General features: G+C 35.7%; 2 protein-coding genes across 4 annotated transcripts in view; one reads left to right on the forward strand and one right to left on the reverse strand.

Moving 5' to 3' along the window:
* The window catches only part of LOC131436161 (junctional adhesion molecule A-like), a 1,299,588-nt gene that overhangs the window by 586,906 nt on the left and 690,138 nt on the right, over window positions 1-22,544 (reverse strand). The gene's annotated exons all lie outside the window — the stretch shown is intronic.
* LOC131436160 (protein yellow-like) overlaps window positions 1-22,544 on the forward strand; it is a 42,742-nt gene that overhangs the window by 9,802 nt on the left and 10,396 nt on the right. The window contains exon 2 of the mRNA XM_058604696.1: window positions 20,302-21,142. Coding sequence (XP_058460679.1) covers window positions 20,656-21,142 — 487 coding nt within the window. The 5' untranslated portion in view covers window positions 20,302-20,655. The remainder of the gene's footprint in view (window positions 1-20,301; window positions 21,143-22,544) is intronic.

Consider the following 22,544-nt stretch of genomic DNA (forward strand, 5'->3'; position numbering starts at 1 on the left):
TTGTGCATTAAAATTGTTTTGATCTTTTGCCAACAAAAAATATAATTATTTCTTGAGTTTAGGTATATTTACCGAAATTTTGAAGAAAAGTGAAATCCAAGTTTCAGTTATTTTGTAAATTTTGTTCATAATAAATTTCTAACTAAAATAATGAAAAAAATATATGTCTTAAAATTTAAAAATTTTGATTTAATTTTGTTTGGCAAAATTTTCCCAATAATAGAAATTCTCTGTATTTGTACCAAAGTTATTGAGATTCTTTGAACGGATATATAATGTTTTTCATCAATACATTGTTTCTGGTAATGATTCCAATATTTTAGAGTAGAAAAATGTACATGTCATTGCTTTAATTTTCGAGTTTTATACAAACATGTGGAAAAAAAAGAAAAATTCATATATATTTATAAATTCATCGTTTTTTAAAGGTTTTCTTTTGATAGTGTAAGAATGGTAGTCAGACGAAAATTGTAACTGGTATCACAGCAATCGAATGATGTTTAAAAGTATATAGGTCATCGCTTCGAAATTCGAGATATTTACGAACATTTGTAAAAATTCTCACCTTTTCTGAGGTAATCTATCTGCAGTTTTCATTATAACTATGGGTAGACATCCCTATTGTTCGGATTTTTTCAGTGCATTCTATTTCTGGAAGTAGTAACTTCCAATGGTGACCAAATTTCGAAAACCGGTTGACTAACAACAAAATTATAACTCGGTAAAGTTGAAGTGTTCAATATTTTCTATGCGACGTTTATGCCAAAGGAAAGAAAATAGGAAAGCAGATAGGGCATATTGGGCGCGTGAAAAAAACCTGGAACGGGAAAAATCGAATTTTCATTGGTTTTCCTTTACCAATCGTCTGCTACAAAGTTTTTGAATCAATCTACGAACTTCACAAAATTCGAGGGTGTAAAATTTATTGAGATTCATTGAAAAACAGCTGAGCTATGACAGCTCGAAGTTACCGTTCCAAATTTTTTTTCAGGCTTGATATTTGTAGTGTTTAAGTCAAAACTACCACTGCCTTCCAAAAGTAACATAAAATGAAAAAGAAAACGTTGGGGTTGGGCATTTTGTATGTAGAAAGTGTGTGCTAAATTTGAACATATTTGATGAAGTAGTTTTTAAAGTCTTAGACCCTATCCGCCCCTTAGTAATGAATGAAGCAATTGATCTTTAGAATTAATAAGTAGACAGAGTTTGGGTAATACTAATGAGAGTTCATTGATGCAAACAGAATGTTTGTTCAAATTAGCTTTTGGTTTGCATTTCATTACATTTCCAAAGTACTGTTGAATGTCAATAAAACGTTTATTTATCGAAAAAAATGAGTCAACCACAAAAAATTGATTGAATCGTTTATTTGATAATTTGAACCATTTTGATAAACCAACTGTTTGAAAAAAAATTGCAGTTACAACCACTTAAATGATTCTATCGTTCGAATTCCATCAATTGCTAGGTTTTGTGGTACAAACAGGAAGTTCTGTGACTATACTGTAAGCTTGGGTGAACAATTATTGGCAGCCACTGGAAAACCACAAAAATGCTATCAATTAAAGAGCATCCCGGCAGGAAGCTAACACACACACACACACACTTACGGCCACGTACCAAGTTTGGCATTATGCAATAATCATTCGACCTGTTTGATTCAGATTTGTTATTTGCCAGATTTCCCACATATTTCCGTTCCATTAGGCAATAAAGTTTGCAGCTGATTATCAATTGCTTGTTTTGAATCCAAAATAGATCGATGCTATTTGAATTCGAAAGATGATTGTTGGTGGTTATTTTACTCATATTTTACATAAGCATTTTGTGCATTATGCGAGTAAATTAGTGTAAATTGAAAAATGAGGTTGTAATTGATTTTCAAAGTTTTTTATGAAAAATAGTCAGAAAACACTAGAATATGATTCTACAGATTAAAATGAAATAAATTTGCTCATAAAGTCGTTTCTCATAGAAGTAGCTGTGCTCGAGGTATTTATACATGAAAGTCAAAGAAAGTAAACAAGTCTTTCCTAATTTTGCCACTTTTCTGCTGTTCATCTCTGGAATTACTCACGTGTTGTTGGAACAATTTGCAACAATTTTCAACATGATGACACTTTTATGATGATGCAATTAGATCAATCAGTTGATCAGCTTCTCACTTTAACACACCGATAAACTTTCATCAATCAGTCGAACCCATTATCGGCTTATTATGAATGGAATATAATCATTCAATAAAAATATGAATTAAATATTCATTTTCAATGCAGATACGCGTGGATCAGAAACATTTATATCGAAGTTGTATTTACTCAAACAGTTGCAAGTATCCAGCAAATAAAATCTTGGTATATAAAACGTGTGAAATGTCTTAAAATCATCAATTGTTTTGAGGATAAAAAGCATTCAATAATCGTTTAAAACGACGAATGACACGCATGAAAGTTTGTTTATTTTTTATCAACAACATTGAGCAATACTCCACTAGGTCCGATGCGAGCTTCAACTCTTACGTGACGATAGAGAAGAATAACCACAAATTTAACAAACAACGTGACACACATTTGATTTATAGTACGTATCGTTTATCCATCTCCCAGTTTTTTTTTTAATCGGTAAATATATATGATACGACCTACCGGATCAGTGCGATAATAACTCCTTAATGCATGCAAACTATCCCGGAATTCAATCCCATCACACAGCCAATTTGCTATGGAAATGATAATCCTTTCTGGATCTGTGCAATTCATTCAACAACCCAAATTATGCGAGATGATACTAGATCATAACCCGAGTATTGCAACGGGTCAAATCGCCACACGAGATTCCCTCTGCAGGGGCGTGACAATAACGAAAATTGTTATGCAAGAAGTATCCGAATGCTTTCTCTCGGCCGATGTCATCCTCATCATCATCATCATTATCATCATCATCATAAACATCATTATCATCAACGCCACCGTCATTATCGTTATGCTAATTTCATTGGCAAATTTTGTGCACCATTTAGCAATCATCATTCGAAGCGGTCATAAAAAAAACTCGCACTGTCCCTTTTGCTTGTTGGAGGTCTTCGTTTGACCTTCGCCCGGTCCAACCCGCCCGATATCACCGAGGAGCGAAGCTTTATTCCATTTCTGGGATTGGGCTTTCAAACGCAACCAATTCTATGATCATAATTAAACACATTTGTTCCCACACTCCAATCGTTCACGGGGTTAAACAGTATCGTAAATGTCCTGTTTCCTCGCGCCCTGTGCACTGGACTATGCGATTTTCTTATCTCCAGCACGATTCCGCATCCTCCGTCGTCTATCCACAGCCAAATAATTTGTTGTTTTGTTTGGTTTCCCTACCGAAGCTAAGCTGAGTCCAGCGAGACTTGTGCAACCTTCGTAGATTCTTTGTGGACTATAAAATTAAGCCGACTACGAGTCAGTTGTATGTGACTACGCATATCGAAGCAGCCGCTCACGGACAGGTGTGTTGTTTTGAACCGAGCAATTGTGGCTCGCAGAACGTCAAGTTGTATAAATTGATTTTACGGTTTAGCAACTCTGATTTATGTGCGAAATGAGTGGATACTGACTGACACGGTTTCGTCATCGTTTAACACTCGAGGCAGCCAAAGAGATGGATATTTGTACTTCTGAGTAGCAGAACGCAATCAAAACAATATTTTCTGTAGTTTGTTTTTTATCATTGGTTGATATTGAAATTTATTAGGTGAACTAAATCTCAGAATCTTTTTTCATAATTTCGACAACTGGCCTTAATTCATTTGTGAAAGACAGAAAAAATTTGCCCTGAGGAGACTGAGGACATCTTCGCACTGTTTTTGTACTAAACATACATGAAGTACCCTTCGGTCATAAAATTGTGATACAGTATTTTTTTTTTATTTTGCGATAGTTCATTCAACTAATTCATTTTTTATTTAACCAATATGATTTTCGATTTTCGTATATTAAAGAAGTTGAAATATCTGTTGTTTTGGAAGCTGTCAAATTACGGAGGTAATGTCACAGACATAACTGGACGACGTGAATAACCCGGTGAACGACCATAATTAGGTTAAAACCGGGTACACCCAAACCTCCATTCACGTAATAATCGGGGGTTCGTAAATCGAATTATGACGTTAAAAAAGCTTACGTTATTTGGAATTTTCAACAAATACAAGGATTCCAAATGTATGTATATTCTTGGATACGTATAATAAATAATGTAAAATTTTGGATCGAAAATTATCAGCTGGAAAAGGATATTCTAAGTCGCATCAATTTCCAAGATGGCGACATCCGGTTCATCGATATTCGCATATGAGAATATGGGTATTTTCGGAACGGATTTGACGAGTAGATGACGGAAAACGATGTCGAGGGCTTCCGGTTAAGCTGTACCTTTAAAAACCCTTACAGTTTTTGTCGATATTACTCGACTTGATTCGAGCAACCATCACAATATGCATATTTTGGGAACGTTTTTCAAGAGTAGGCGCTTACGTTTTTAAAGCAGTAGTATAATATCTGCGGCAGATGTAAATTAAAGCCGGATCTAGTAAAAAATACTAGAATACTAATCAAATCAGTTTCAGATTATTAAGACATTTTAAGCAGAACAAGTGCTCTAAATAAAGCGAAATGCTGAATATAAAGAGCTGGATCAGATGGTTATACCATCTTGAAAGTCAGAACCACCTCAAACATCGTTTTCCGACATCTACTCATCAAAACCGTTCCAAAAATACCCATATTGTAGAGGTTTTCCAGATATATCAATAAACCGGAAGTCGCCATCATGGAATTCAGAACCACCTCAAACATCGTTTTCCGACATCTACTCATCAAACCCGATCCAAAAACACCCATATTTTAGGGGTTTTCCAGAAATATCAATAAACCGGAAGTCGCCATCATGAAATTCAGAACCACCTCAAACATCGTTTTCCGACATCTACTCATCAAACCCGTTCCAAAAATACCCATATTTTAGAGGTTTTCCAGAAATATCAATAAACCGGAAGTCGCCATCATGGAATTCAGAACGACCTCAAACATCGTTTTCCGACATCTACTCATCAAACCCGTTCCAAAAATACCCATATTGTAGGGGTTTTCCAGAAATATCAGTAAACCGGAAGTCGCCATCATGGAATTCAGAACGACCTCAAACATCGTTTTCCGACATCTACTCATCAAACCCGTTCCAAAAATACCCATATTGTAGGGGTTTTCCAGAAATATCAATAAACCGGAAGTGGCCATCATGGAATTCAGAACGACCTCAAAAATCGTTTTCCGACATCTACTCATCAAACCCGTTCCAAAAATACCCATATTGTAGGGTTTTTCCAGAAATATCAATAAACCGGAAGTCGCCATCATGGAATTCAGAACGACCTCAAAAATCGTTTTCCGACATCTACTCATCAAACCCGTTCCAAAAATACCCATATTGTAGGGTTTTTCCAGAAATATCAATAAACCGGAAGTCGCCATCATGGAATTCAGAACGACCTCAAAAATCGTTTTCCGACATCTACTCATCAAACCCGTTCCAAAAATACCCATATTGTAGGGGTTTTCCAGAAATATCAATAAATCGGAAGTCGCCATTAGGAATTCAGAACCAACTCAAACATCGTTTTCCGACATCTACTCATCAAACCCGATCCAAAAACACCCATATTGTAGGGGTTTTCCAGAAATATCAATAAAACGGAAGTCGCCATCATGGAATTCAGAACCACCTCAAACATCGTTTTCCGACATCTACTCATCAAACCCGTTCCAAAAATACCCATATTGTAGAGGTTTTCCAGAAATATCAATAAACCGGAAGTCGCCATTAGGAATTCAGAACCACCTCAAACATCGTTTTCCGACATCTACTCATCAAACCCGTTCCAAAAATACCCATATTGTAGAGGTTTTCCAGAAATATCAATAAACCGGAAGTCGCCATCATGGAATTCAGAACGACCTCAAACATCGTTTTCCGACATCTACTCATCAAACCCGTTCCAAAAATACCCATATTGTAGGGGTTTTCCAGAAATATCAGTAAACCGGAAGTCGCCATCATGGAATTCAGAACGACCTCAAACATCGTTTTCCGACATCTACTCATCAAACCCGTTCCAAAAATACCCATATTGTAGAGGTTTTCCAGAAATATCAATAAACCGGAAGTCGCCATCATGGAATTCAGAACGACCTCAAACATCGTTTTCCTACATCTACTCATCAAACCCGTTCCAAAAATACCCATATTGTAGAGGTTTTCCAGAAATATCAATAAACCGGAAGTCGCCATCATGGAATTCAGAACGACCTCAAACATCGTTTTCCGACATCTACTCATCAAACCCGTTCCAAAAATACCCATATTGTAGGGGTTTTCCAGAAATATCAATAAACCGGAAGTCGCCATCATGGAATTCAGAACGACCTCAAAAATCGTTTTCCGACATCTACTCATCAAACCCGTTCCAAAAATACCTATATTGTAGGGGTTTTCCAGAAATATCAATAAACCGGAAGTTGCCATCATGGAATTCAGAACCACCTCAAACATCGTTTTCCGACATCTACTCATCAAACCCGTTCCAAAAATACCCATATTGTAGGGGTTTTCCAGAAATATCAATAAACCGGAAGTCGCCATCATGGAATTCAGAACCACCTCAAACATCGTTTTCCGACATCTACTCATCAAACCTGTTCCAAAAATACCCATATTGTAGGGGTTTTCCAGAAATATCAATAAACCGGAAGTTGCCATCATGGAATTCAGAACCACCTCAAACATCGTTTTCCGACATCTACTCATCAAACCCGTTCCAAAAATACCCATATTGTAGGGGTTTTCCAGAAATATCAATAAACCGGAAGTCGCCATCTTGGAATTCAGAACCACTCAAACATCGTTTTGCGACATTTACTCATCAAACCCGTTCCGAAAATACTTATATTGTAAGGGGTTTCAAGGAATATCAATCAACCGGAAGTGGCCATCTTGGAATTTAGAACCACCTCACCTCGTTGACTGGACATGGGTCTCGGTCGGAGCGGAGCTGAGAGTTACATTTATTTCTCGTCATTTTCGACTATTTTGAATCCATGAAAATGACTTTTATTAGCTGTGGTCATAAAGTACTGAAATACTTTAGTAGCGAGTCCATCTCTTCTGACCACAATTTTAATTTGACTTCGCCTGAGTTTGCTTTCCTCTGATATGTCCTTATGGAAAGAATTGCAAATTTTCCGAAATCGTTCGAAAACACGATCCAAATAATACGGCTCGAGTTTGTTAAGCTATGTTTTTATTTGTTTTTTTTTTTTATTCTTACGTTAGTCCAATCCTGGTCTATGATTTTCATCAACCATATCACACGTTTTTCAACATTTATCCCTCATAACCTTGGCTTAATAGATTCTACTGCACGTTAACAATGATTGAAAGATGAATCATTGGAAAATATTGCGTGTTACCTAATCCCGCAGTTACCTAATCCCTCGTACGATGCAATTTATAAAGACCTAATTTGACACATAATTTATTATGTTTATTATGAAAAATATGTTGTTTTTAATGCTGTTTAATGTCAAAAACAGCACAAAGCAAAACAAAAATCGCAATGGAAAATCAACAATTCAAACGCGTTTATCATAACAGTAGTTGTCATAATATTAATGTGATGATAAATTATTTACATCTTTACAGCTCTGGTTTTATAAGAAGAAACGATTGATATAAAGTAGTTCTATGCAAAGAACGTGTTTAACCAAAGCTAAAACCCAGTGAATTGTATGCGCTTGAATTTTAGTCTTAAAATCAACTTGATTCTCCATCGTGAAATGCATGTTAATGAATGAGCATAATGTTATCTTCAAGTCATGTACAAAAATTGTATGAGCAAAGTGATTAAATTGAAAATGTTTAATATTCATTCATATAATCTGTTGAAACTGTAAGTTGCAATTGCTAAAAAAAATCAGTGCATTCGGTTCGACTTTTTGTTCGTAAGTAATATAGTGATCACAATGTGAAAGTTTCGTTGACACCAGCACTACTAAAAGACAGTATATTATTCTTATCAAATATTACATATTTTTTTATATATCTTAACATACCGAATTTTCATTCAAAAAATAAAAACGTATATCAATAAGGAATATTTTATTGTCATTCAAAATCAATAATTTTGCTTAAGTTGAAATAACTATTCCTAATATCTAAAACAACTAAAACCGATTTGTTTTTCAACTCACATAACTGTTAAATCAAAAACAAGGTCGGTTGTTGTAACTAAAATCTTTATTGAAATTGAATGGTGTGTGTCTTGACTAACTGACAGCATCTTTTTTTCAACCAAAAATTTTGTTATTTCAACCATCGTTTCTGTTGATCGAAAAACAAAAATGACATTTTAGAAAAAACAACAATCGATTAGTTGGACCAAATTTTAACCAATCAAATTCAGAAAATGAACTAATATTTTGGTTGTTTCACGATCGCGAGGGGTTCCGTGCAGTATTGTTATCACTACATTTTGAGCTGTTAGAATCACCTGCTAGGCCAATGTGAGCCGCTAAGTTAAAACCTTACTTTGAGACTACGCTTGGCCCCGTACTCTTTTTAGCAGGAGTTCTTGAACTCTAATGTTGGTCATAATTAGTGAATGAAATATGTATTTGTACACGGAAAAGCCAGCGATCGCAAAACAACTAAAATATTAGTTGTTTTTCTGATTTTGATTGGTTAAAATTTGGTACAACTAATCGACTGTTGTTTTAACTAATCTGTCATTTTTATTTTATCGTGCTGGCAGCTTAGCAACGACACCCAACAAGTAATGAAACGTTTCAGTTGAGCAATGCCAAACACCCTGAGCGAACAATGAAACGTTTCAATGAGATGTCACTCGTGCAATTGAGCAAAGACACAATCCCAGCAAAGCTACTTGTATGCATGAAAGCAAAAAAATGTCTCAGTTGTTTCAACCAATTATTCAGTTATTTGAACTTAAAACGCCAATTGCAATAAATATTTTTTACTGTTAGCCTCTTCGGGGGCAGCTAATCGTTCACTGCTTGAACAACGAAATTTTACCTAATTAACTGCTTATATCTTTATCACTATACTCACAATGGATATAGAAATGAACCAAAAGATTACAATTCCCAAAAGGGAACTCACCAGAAAAATGGTCACAGGGAATTAGTATTTTTTTTTTTTTTTTTTAATAACTATTTATTGGAATATGAGTTAAAATTAAATTATTAAGATTTAAATTGGGTGTTCAGCCACAAGTGGTGACTTTTCAGCCCTGTTATATATATATGATTTGGTTATTACCATGAAGACATCATTTGCTTCCGCAATTCTGAGATTTTTGTGTAGGGAAAATTCTAAACCTACTTGTATTGTGTAATGGGGAAAAGGAACTTATATACTAACTTACTAACTAATACAGAGAGCGAATCGATTCAATTGAAGATTGCATCGATTTTTGTCGGAATTTGCTTATAATATTATGTGACATTACATCTAATGGTTCTATATTTGTGAGTCTGTGTAACTCATTTGTACTAAACCAGGGAGGACGCTTCAGAATCATTTTCAGAATTTTATTCTGAATCCTTTGAAGCGTTTTCTTCCTGGTGGAACAACAGCTTGACCAAATTGGTACCGCATAAAGCATGGCTGGTCTGAAAATTTGTTTATAAATTAACAATTTGTTTTTTAGACAGAGCTTAGAATTTCTGTTTATAAGAGGATATAAACATTTAATATATTTATTACACTTTGCCTGGATTCCTTCAATGTGATCCTTGAAAGTGAGTTTTTTGTCATACGTTAAACCTAAGTATTTAGCTTGATCAGACCATGTCAATTCCAAGCCATTCAATTTGAGAATGTGATTATTGTTTGGTTTAAGAAAAGAAGCTCTTGGCTTGTGAGGAAAGATAATTAATTGCGTTTTTGCTGCATTTGGTTTAATTTTCCATTTTGATAGATAATCACTGAAAATATTTAAACTTCTTTGTAGGCGACTGCAGATCACTCTTAGATTTCTACCTGTGGCTAACAGACTTGTGTCGTCACAGAATAGCGATTTCTGACAACCAACGGGTAGATTTGGAAGATCAGAAGTGAAAATATTATACAAGATTGGAGCTACACTCGAACCCTGCGGAACACCGGCTCGTACGGGTAGCAATTCAGATTTACAATTCTGATAGCTAACCTGAAGAGTACGATCAGTTAAATAATTTTGAATCATTTTGATCAAATAAATAGGAAACTGGAAATCAGACATTTTTGCTATTAAACCTTTGTGCCAAACACTGTCGAATGCTTTTTCTATGTCTAGAAGAGCAACTCCAGTGGATAACCCAGAAGATTTATTTGATTTTATCATGTTCGTTACTCTGACAAGTTGATGAGTAGTTGAATGTTCATGACGAAATCCAAACTGCTCTGGTAAAAAAATTGAATTCTCATTTATATGAGTCATCATTCTTAACAAGATATTTTTTTCAAAAAGTTTACTGATAGAAGAAAGTAAGCTAATTGGGCGATAACTTGATGTTTCTGCTGGGTTTTTATAAGGTTTTAGGATAGGAATTACTTTAGCGTTTTTCCATCTTTTTGGGAAGTAAGCTAATGAAAAACACTTGTTGAAAATTTTAACCAGGAGTCTCAAGGCAACATCGGGAAGATTTTTAATAAGAATATTAAAAATTCCATCATTACCAGGAGCCTTCATGTTTTTGAGTTTCCTAATAATTGATTTAATTTCATCAAAATTCGTCTCAATAATGTCATCGTGTGATAACACTTGGGTTGAAATATGATCATACTTCAGTGAGACTTCATTTTCAATAGGACTCACAACGTTTAAATTAAAATTGTGGACACTCTCGAACTGCTGAGCTAGCTTTTGAGCTTTTTCACCATTTGTAAGAAGTATTTGATTTCCTTCCTTGAGAGCAGGAATTGGTTTCTGAGGTTTCTTAAGAACCTTAGAAAGTTTCCAGAAAGGTTTAGAATATGGTTTAATTTGTTCAACTTCTTTAGCAAAATTTTCATTTCGCAAAAGAGTAAATCTATGTTTAATTTCTTTTTGTAAATCCTTAACTATGTTTTTCATAGCAGGATCACGAGAACGTTGATATTGTCGTCGACGAACATTCTTCAACCGAATGAGCAGTTGAAGATTGTCATCGATGATAGGAGAATTTAATTTAGTTTGAGCTTTGGGAACTGAAAGATTTCTAGCTTCGATAATATAATGATTCAAATTATCAATTGCTGTGTCGATGTCCGCAGAATTTTCTAAAATAGTTTCATGATCCACATGATTTTCAATGTGAGATCTGTAATCCAACCAATTAGCTCTATGATAGTTGAAAATAGAACTAATTGGATTAATTATAGCTTCGTTGGAAAGTCTGAATGTTACAGGAAGATGATCTGAGTCAAAATCAGCATGAGTAATCGGTTCACTACAAATGTGACTTTGATCTGTTAGAACCAGATCAATTGTAGACGGGTTTTTCACGGAAGAGAAACAAGTAGGATTACTGGGATGAAGAACTGTGAAGTAACCAGCTGAGAGTTGATTATGAAGTATTTTACCATTACTGTTATTTTGCCTACAATTCCACTGGACATGCTTAGCATTTAAGTCCCCTATTACGAAAAATTTCGATCGATATCTTGTAAGTTTTCGCAAATCGCCTTTAAAGAAATTTAATTGTTCGCCGGTGCATTGGAATGGCAAATATGCTCCAGCGATGAAATAAATTCCATGAATGGTTTCAACTTCGATTCCCAAGCTTTCAATAACTTTAGTATTGAAAGAAGGTAAATTTCGATGTTTAATTTGCCGTTGGACAAAAATGGCAACTCCACCACCAATTCCAGTAAACCTGTCAAATCGATGAACCACATAATGTGGATTACTTTTCAATTTTACATTTGGTTTAAGAAAAGTTATTGTCACAATGGCAATATGAATTTTGTGAACTTTGAGAAAATTATAAAATTCATCTTCACTCGATTTCAAAGATCGAGCATTCCAATTTAAAATATTCAAATAATTATTTAACATCACTGTTAAATTTTAAATTCATTATAATATTATTTGCAAATTTCCATCCGATTTGAAATGCTTCAAAAAGTGATGAAGTCGAATTCATTTGGATGATCATTTGAAAAAGTTGATCTTGTAGGTAGATCATTTTATTTTCAGTTATATCGCCTAAATCGACTTCATTTAAAGAAGCGAATGGCATTGAAGGAATATTTGTAGGTAGACTGCCATTAGAAGAAGATGATTTGGCCGGTCTACCTATTAATAAATTGTTTTCGTTAGAAGAAGAACTGCAAGGCGGTCCTGTGTTTTGATTATTTACATTAGAAGAAATAGGAGATAGATTTCTACCTAATATACCAGCATAACTGACATTAGAAGAAGATGATGACGAGGTCGATCTACCTGTCAATAAATTGTTTTCGTTAGAAGACGAATTGGCAGGTGCCTTAGAAGAATTTTCAGGTATGTTCTGTAAATTTAAGGTCGTTGATTTGACTTGTTGTCTAAGCGAACGAGCGTTTAAAATTTTTTCCCTGACAGGACATTTCAAATAATTGGATTTATGATTTCCATTGCAATTTGAACATGAAAATTTATCAGTGGTTTCATTCATTGGACAAACGTCTTTCGAATGCGATTTACCACAATTCAAACACCGTATATCCATATGACAATTTTTGGTTCCATGACCGAAGCCTTGGCAACGACGACATTGCGTTAAGTTTGCAATACGATTATGCCGTTTATAATGTTCCCAATGAATTTTAATGTGGGAAATGAAACGTACTTTTTCTAAAGTTTTCAAATTGTTTACATCACTTCGATTGAAGTGTATTAGGTAAAGTTCATGGGAAATTCCAGAGCGTGGTTTAGAAGTACCATTCGCTCTTTTTTTCATAAGTATTACTTGGGAAGGGGCAAAACCAAGCAATTCTTTTAGTTCATTTTTAATTTCATCAATAGTTTGATCATTTGATAATCCTTTCAAGACAGCCTTGAAGGGTCTGTCTGATTTTATATCATATGAATAAAATTTATGAAGTTTCTCGGACAAATATCGAATAAGACGTTCGTAATCTTCCAATCCATCCACCAAGACTCGACATTCTCCTCTTCGTCCGATTTGAAATGAGACTTTTACTTCCGGGAGAAAAGTAGAAAGCTCAGTACGGAATGCTTTGAAGTCGGAAATCATCACCGTCACTGGTGGCATAGATTGATGTTTCTTCCCAGAACGACAAGCGTCCATTTTGGGAATTTTTGAAGAATTTTCTTCTATGTCGCTACAATCGGATTCAGGAAGAATCTCGTAAATATTGTTAGACGGCATAGGATCAACGGAAGGGAAATCCGTCCGTTGTCTTTTATTTTTACATTCAGATTCTATAAGATCGTGAATGTTATTAGAAAAATGTTGAATAACGGATTGTGATTTATTCCGTATTGAATTATTTTTAGCCTTAGGCTTGTTGCCTTTCCGGTTGGACGCAGGCATTTTTGAAATTAATGAAATTTTAAATTAAATTAACTAGGCTAAATTAGTCTTCGATTAGACTCCTAGCTAGCCTTAAAAAAGGCTGATTAATTTCTTAGTCACTCTAATATCACTCTTTGTATCACTTAGTCACTCTGATATCACTCTTTGTATCACTTAGTCACTTAGTTAGTAATTCAGGTAGCCTTGAAAAAGACTGAAGCCTTGAATCAATGAAACTCTAGGTAGCCAGAAAAAAAATTCCAGGAGCCAAGAGCTATACGCGTGCGGTGCGAACGACTGTTCAACATCGACTGACAGGGAATTAGTAAATTTTTCCTTCCCTTGCAGAATGGCTCGCTGGTAAACCTAAATTTTTAAGCGTAAAGCGATTTTAATAACATTGACATGAACTGTCCTAGAATACATTACTCTCGAATGAAATAAAATCATTTTTACTGTAGGAATATCTATTTAACACATGGAAAATTTGTTTTACAATTAACTGTTATATTTTTCTGCATACTTTCACTTACATAAAACGACCACTACGTAACTAACATAAATGACGTTCATTTACCATTGGAAATTTTCAATATGAAACGATTCTGGTGAAATGAAGAGGTTTTTTGTTCTGCGTTTTGCTGTCTTCGTTCTCCGCCAAGTGACAGCATTTGAATACAACAATTTCGGTTACCTGAATGGTTATGTCAAAATCAACAGATATGTTAGTTAAATCAACAACATTTTAGTTGAAACAACCAGGGCGTGAAACAACAATTGCAATCTGCGGGTTCTCCGTGTAGGTATTATTTTTCATAGGTAAAACAACGAATGTTCTGCTCAGAGGTTCAAAACTAGAGTAAAAGTAAGTTAGAAAATCAGATTAGATTGCTAGTAATGGAATTAATTAGGAATTCAGAAAGTGCCACATCATAATGCATGTAGTTTTGAAAAAAAAAAAATAAACGCAGCCACAGATAAACTTCATGTGAGTATCGTACATATGCTTAAATTACTAAGCAAATATGAATATAATGTGATCATTATATTGCAACTATATTACCACAACAGTTAACGGAATTAATGAGCCATTACTACATTATCTGTGCGCCGATGTTAATTTATGATATCGAATCGGTGGGGTGTGACTCGAATCAATGCGATTAAATGTTCAGTGGAACATGTGGGTTTGAATGTTTATTGCTGGTCAGCGCATCATTCGTAGGACGGTTCGTATTTGTTTGGATCTAACTATTTCAAGAGTCTACCGGAAGTTAGAACAATTATTGCCATTATAACACAGATTTGGAACCACAAATTATTAAGTGTTTACAGTTTGGGAAGGTATTTACGATGAAGGATTGAAAATGATGCCCGTGAAAAGAGCACCACCAGAACGAGAGCGTTTTATTTACAATAACAAGTCCGTGGATGTGTTTCGATTTTGTTTTCTTGTCATACGATTTAATCAATAGATTTTTAGAAATGATTTTTATTGTCCTAACAATGGTTTTTAATGTGGAACATATTTTTGTTTTCTATATAGGGGTGCAAATTAGAAACTCAAGAAAAATACACGTAGAAATGTGGTCAGGTTTTGAACAATTACTGCTCAGTTAATTTTATATCAATTAATAATATTATGTCACCATTTGATTGGAAATATTTCTACGTATTGAATTGAATGTTCATTGCCATGTATTTTTAATTTTTAATTGTATATCATGTTGTTTAATAGCTAGCAGTGTTCTATTATGTCTGCAAAAAAGGCGGGTGGGTAATGTCAGAGACATAACTGGATGAAGTGAATACGAAAACAACTGACATGTTCCATAACACTTCCGAATATCAATTGTATGAATTATGCAAGCATTCCCCTTTTTCACATTTTTCGCAACAACAAAGAAGGCTTCACTTGATCTCGATTACTGTGAATTTCACACAGCAAAAAGTGCACAAATCTAATCAAACTGTTCTTGATTTGCACTAATCTGAGGAAAATTACCTTCGATTTGCGAACAACAAATCCTAATAGTTCTTTAGAAAACTTTTAGAGCCATTAGAACGGCTGATTTTGTGTAATGCTCTCCATCGTTGTTTTTTCACCAATGCAAATGACTGGCAGCTGTGACGTAATCGCTCTTGTCGAAAGCGAAACTAGCTCTGTAGACGACACAAAACACATCTGCTCGAGGTGACGATAGAATCCAAACTGATTCAATTTTTGTTAAGAGATTTCTTTTTATGTGATTTCGTTTGTAGCTTTTTCACTAATGGGCGGTCCTAACGGCTATAAAAATAGCAACATACAGATTTTTAATGTCGATTATTTCATTTCGGATTTGCATAATTTATTGAAAGAAACTATCAGGGTGCTGTACGGGATTCATTCCTGCCTTTCAGAAGGACCAAATTCTCTTCCTCAGAACGCGTTCTGATTGGCTGGTGTTGACATGGATCAAATGAGACAGGTTTTTCAATAGTGTACTATTGAAATACATTAATGCTTTTGCTATACACGTTTAATTTAAAAATTTCGATTCTATTGGTAGTTAGATTATATAAATCCTTTCGCAGATCACTGAGCTATGAGCTTTAAAAATACGAGAAAGGCAAACACGCCTTATGAATTATCCTCTTTGATACTCGTTTATACCAAACATTTCAGAAAAGTTTAATTTTGAATTATTTGAGACTATGTCACAAAACTGAAAATTTTATCATAAAATTGTGTTCATATTTCCGATGGCATGTAACAAGAATTATGTTGATTCATTAGATACAACAATAGATATTCACGATCAAAAACTTATCACTTTCTCAGAGGGTAAATTTTGAAAAGGCACCCCATAATAAAGTAAGTCGTATGCACGACAAAATCTCCGGCATACCGGATTTCCCTGCCATAGTCGACGGTTTTGAAGGAGTAAGCGATATATCAAAGGGAAAGCATCGCTCTGATTGGTCAATCGATGCAAAAGCGAAACTGTTGGAAGCGAAGCTATAAATATAAGCAAAATTATAGCTAACGTTTCAGTTCTACGCATAGCATGCTAGAGGTTGGTTGTTGCTAGACAGCAAGACAAAAAGTGCCATGAAACAATTTGAAGCTGTAATTGGTATGCTCTGATCTTGTGTCATGCAAGATTGGATGAAATTCCATGTTATGTCGTTTCACCTAAGAAATTGACAACTACCCCAGGGTAAATTTTGAGTGTATAAGATTAATTACTAATTTATATAAGATGAACTCGCAGAATGGTAGTAATGGTAGAGAAACGCTATAAACATAACTGCTTGCATACAAAACTTGAACACAAGCTTGGTTAAGAGAAGCTTAAAGTCGTCGGCTACAAAACAAATACAAATCACGACAAATAGAGTCTATATTCTGGGTTCGCGTGTTCGGTGTTGGTTCCTAATAAAGATCGATCTAAGCAGACTCTCGTGCAAAACAAGACTCTCGTGTAGAACAAAGTACACCAGCTGCAGTAATACCCAGGGCAACTTATCCTCCAAACAAACAGCAACTGTAACCAATGTACAACAAGGCGCATCTACAGCAACTATCAACGAGCCCAAGACTACGATCAACAAAGAAAACGAAAAGAAAACGGGAATCACACACAACACCGACGATGAAGCAATGGATGATGGAAATAGAAACTCATCTCCCCCTAGAAAAAGGGTGACAACGAGATCCAATAGCAAAAACAATTTGTTAAATAACAAAAATGTAAGCCAATCGACCACGTAAAGCTTTTACACAAAAAGGCTAGAATAAAAATTTTATTATACAAAAAGTGTTCAAATATAAAACTGACCCAATTTGTCGAGAATACCATGAAAATTGTGATTTTTGTGAGATCTGATATGGGACACTGATCATTCGCAGTCTGAACATGAATGGAGTATTGTTCAATCGGGTTGCCGTCTAAGTTACGTTTCACTACAATCAGAGTATTTGACTAAGCAGGACAACTTCGAGAATTTTTTTCGGCCTTCCCTTCACGAAACATTTCCGAGCAACGCCGGGTAATTCAGCTAGTTCCTTATAAAAAGATCTTGTTTGAATATTACTCAAATCTTTTATAAAATGATGCATAGTTGGAATTAGTTAGGTAGATTATTGTCATCATTCCTAAGATTTTAATCTGTAACAAGTAATGAACAATTTCGCTACATGCGAGAATAAAGACTGTCCCAAAAAGTATGGACGCAACCAAAAACCGCTGCCATTTCGAAATGGTTCAGAATCTGTCAATTTTTATGGCTGCGTCCTGTTGTTTACGCTCTTCTCTAACCACTTGTGCAGTTGTTTATTCTTTTTCATTAGTTTGTTTCGAAATGCGTGGACTTTGAGCAGAAAAAACGTCGAAAAATTGTGTACAAATGGTGCACAGAACGCGGACTGTCACTGAGAAAGATAGCAGAAGTAAGTGAAAAAGCCGTGGGAAATGTAATCAGGAAGTTCGGTGAGGATAACACCTTTGAGGATAAACCGAAAACGGGTCGAAAAAAGGTCCTGCTAACCTTCAGTTGGATAAACGTATACTGAAGGCGTTCGAGCAAAAGAAGGAGGTTTCAGTTCGGGATGTGGCCAAAAAAGTGGGCACTTCGAAGTCAAATGTTCTTCGTGCTAAAGAACGTTTGAATCTTCGAACCTATAAGAAACAGAAATAACCAAAACGTAGTCCAAAACCGAAAGCATCGATCAGGCCGAGGGTTCGAAAGCTGTACAATACGATTCTTGCTGGAAATTTGAACAGCATATTCATGGACGACGAAACTTACGTGAAACTCGATTACAAATCCTTGCCGGGACCACAATATTAGACGGTGTGAGTAGGGCAAGTGTTAAACCAGTCCGAGACATCGATAGAAGTCGAAAAATTTGGTAAGAAAGCCATGGTCTGGCAAGCAATTTGTAGCTGCGGTTAGATTTCGAAACCCTTCATCACCACTGCTTCAAGGAACAGCGCAATATACATCAAAGAATGTTTACAAAAACGACTTCTACCCATGATTCGAAGCCACAAGGATTCTGTTATCTTCTGGCGAGATCTTGCTTCTTGCCACTACCTGAAATCAACGGTAGAATGGTATACTATACCAAAAATATCACTTTCGTCCCAAAAGACATGAATCCACCAAATTGCCCACAACTTCGACCAATTGAGGAAGTTTGGGCATTAACGAAGGCACATCTTAGGAAACATGTCTCGGCAGCCGAAACCATTCAACAAAGATTCGAAAAAGATTGGAAAAATGTGTCAAAACTTGTCACCAAGAAGTCTGTACGGAATTTGATGAGGAACGTTCACAAGAAGGTGCGCCAACTAGTCTACAATGGCTAAGTAGCAAATGTTGAGAATAATATTCTGTTGTTGTAGTCTAATATTATCAGTATTTCAAATAAAATTTGAATATCTAACACTTGTGAATTATTTACAGCGAAATCAAAGTGCGTCCATACTTTCTGGGACAGTCTTTATCAATTATAAGAGCAGTTTGCTTATAAATTGGATGACCGGCTTAACCGTCTTAAACAACTTGCACAAATGTGTCTCCTTTACCATTAATAGATTAAAGTGCTTTTACATTTTAAATTTATTCAAAAGATATGACGATTTGTGTCCGGTAACTTGCTATTCAAATGAATTGACAACTAATGTCACATAGAAGTAAGCGAATTCCGTCAGAAAACGATGCATGCAACTTCAATCGAATCGATTTCCTGTTTACATTATCTAGGTGTTATCCTAAATTTATGCTTTGGGCATATTACCGTTTTTACTTTTCTTTACGTTTCGTCTTAGACTCGTCAGTGCATAGCAGTTCAGCTAAATGACAATACCTGAATCGGCCAGTATTAGTCGAAAAAGACGTTTTCGTCAGAAAAGACATGGCACTTCGATGCCATTTGTAAAAGTGTTTTGCAAATAGCATTAACTTTACGTCTGCTTAGCGGTTCAAATTGAACTGTTTAAGTTTGCACTAAGCAGTTCAATTTGAACTGCTCTGCACTGACGAGTCTAAGACGAAACATAAAGAAAAGTTACATTAGTTAGTAGGTTAGTTTATATGTTCATCTTCTCCCTTCTATATGACAAGCCATATAATGGATCAATTATAATCCATACTTCTGAATCATCAAAACATCAACTATCAAGTAAACAGCCGTGAAACTCTAACGTGATAAATATCACACCACTTTCATTCTTCATGTCAAATAAAACAAAAAACCATAGTAGAAATTTTTGCAAACCACCTTTACGTCAAACGTGTTTTCGCTTTCCATTTGAAATTGATCACGCCCTGCCAATTAGCGCCGCCCGATTACTTAAAAAATTGGTTCATTTAACAAATGAACACGGCTGTATGTTTGCGGAAAATTTACCTGCAAATATAGAAAGAATGAAAAAGTTGATTAGTTTCAAATAATTAACGACAAATTGAGAGAAAAAAAAGACTCAACGAGCAACGCGATGACACGAACTATCATCGAGGGCAAATCGCATCGGCGTTTTTCAAAGCACGTGATGTGACAGATCAATTAACATTCGTTCTTTGAATCCACTCAGAGACAGTCAGACATTTCGTTACCCATACCGATACCCGGCAAGAACCGAGAGCGTCCCAAATGTTTAAGTGTGCAGTAATTAAATTAACTAGTCTTTATTTTACTTGCTTTTTTTCTCCCCAGATATTTTGCCCCGAGAGCCCCGTCAGTAAAGCAGAGCGAAGCCAGTGGTGAGTGGATTGTAAAGTTATTCAAGTGATAATTGAAATCGAGTCCGGCCGGGGTAGAGACTAGTGCCGCCGCCCTGTTGAGGAGACAGCGGAGGAGGGACAAGGTTTTGCGTTCGCAAAATGAACGCTTCGATGATGCACTGAAAATACGGCGATCAGAATCTACGAATCAACGGCATTCATTAGACACGTAACGATAATTGGACATTCAGTGCTGGATCCGTTTATCGAAGTTATTTTGAACTTAGACGCTGCATAAACAGGGTGTGTGTGTTATTCAAGTGTGTAAATCAAGATTAACGCTAACATGACACCGAAGAATTTGCTTTTGGTTCTTTGTTTGGGTCTTTGTGTGCTGAGATCTCAGTCTCAAGATCCGAATTTTAACCCACCAACACCAAGCAGTCCGACAACCCAGGCGGACCGGCAGTTCCGGGTTGTGTACGAGTGGAATGTTCTGGACTATGCATTCGGAAGTGAGGACGAACGTGCTCGAGCCTTGTACCTTGGGGAGTACGTTCCTAGGAACGTGCTGATATCGGACTGTAAGCCGTACGCAAATCGGCTGTACGTTTCGATTCCTCGCATGCTGAACGGTGTACCGGCAACTCTGGGATACTTTGTTCGGCCGGAAAACAACGGACGGTCCGATCCGGAGATCGTTCCATTCCCGTCCTGGGAAATGAACCGTCGGGGAAACTGTTCGGCTTTGCAGTTCGTTCAAGGGATTGCCATCGACAAGTACGGCATCATGTGGGTAGTGGATTCCGGACGAACCGAAACGCTACAGAGAGGTAAGTATATCCTAGAATCTACTAGAAATTTACGCGCAGAATCGGGGGAGGGAGTATAAGTCGAGTTTCGTGTTGTTTCAAATTTTTCTTCAATTTCAGTATTGAAAACATACAAAATTTAACTACGCCCATAAGCAAAGGTATCTTGAGCAATCTGTGTACTACCTTGATCAAAAAGTTCCCGGAATCACCACAGGGCACAGTGGTTCAAAAGCGCAATTTCACGCTCTTAATTGATAACTCATAGAAACGTAATTTTTGAGGTACAGTATCTTCAGCAAAGTTGCTCAGAATAATAGACGCCATTTTTTGACAAATTTGATCAATCTCCCTAAAAGTGAGATAAAAAAATTATTTTAGCTCCGGATCAACATAGAGACTTCGACAAAGTTGTGCAACAAATTATTTCATACAAATTTGCTGAAGGTACTATTCCCGTAACTTGAGTGTAATTTATGATATAAAGTATTTTCTAAAACGGTTGTCCTAAAACCAGTTTTTGTAATACAACATATATATTTTCAATTCAAACGAGTTTTTCATGTTTTACAAAGTATTTTATTATTAAAAACTACACAACTTTCTCAAACATGCTATGCTGCTATCATTTCAGTTTAATGAAATAGAGCAATTTTTCATGCTTTTTTTTTATAAAATTCCAACTTTTCTATCATCAAAAGGCGCTGGAAGGTACAGATGTGACTACTTATATATTAAACTACTTCAAAAGCGGTTTCATACCGTGGTTGAATTACTCGTCTGCGATCGTCTGCAGGCGAGATATGTTCATACTTTTTTTTTTACAAAGACTGGTTTTAGGACACTCTTTTTATAAAATACATTATATCATATATTACACTCAAGATACGAAAAAAGTACCTTTAGCAAATTTGTTTGAAATAATTTTTTGCGCAACTTTGTCGAAGTTGATCCGGAGGTAAAATAATATTATTATCTCACTTTTAATCACATAAATAAAATTTGTCAAAAGATGGCGTCTATTGTTCTGAGCAACTTTTCTTAAGATAATGTATCTTGAAAATCACGTTTTTAATGAGTTATCAATTCAGAGCGTCACATTAGGCTTTTGTGGCATTAGGCACAGTGGTCCCAATCATATCAAAATAAGCGTTTTTGCCTTTCTCATTTAGAAAGGTTATGCAATCACTGTGAAAACCGACTTTTGAACCGAGGCCCGGAGGGCCGAGTGTCATATACCATTCGACTCAGTTCGTCGAGATCACAAAATGTCTGTGTGTGTGACAAATAATGTCACTCAATTTTCTCAGAGATAGCTAAACCGATTTTCTCAAGCTTAGATTTAAATGAAAGGACTTTTAGTCTTATACAATTTTTCTGAGTTTTATTTGGATCCCACTTCCGGTTCTGGAATTACAAGGAA

The sequence above is a fragment of the Malaya genurostris genome, chromosome 3 (assembly GCF_030247185.1).
Source record: "Malaya genurostris strain Urasoe2022 chromosome 3, Malgen_1.1, whole genome shotgun sequence".
Taxonomy (NCBI): Eukaryota; Metazoa; Arthropoda; class Insecta; order Diptera; family Culicidae; genus Malaya; species Malaya genurostris.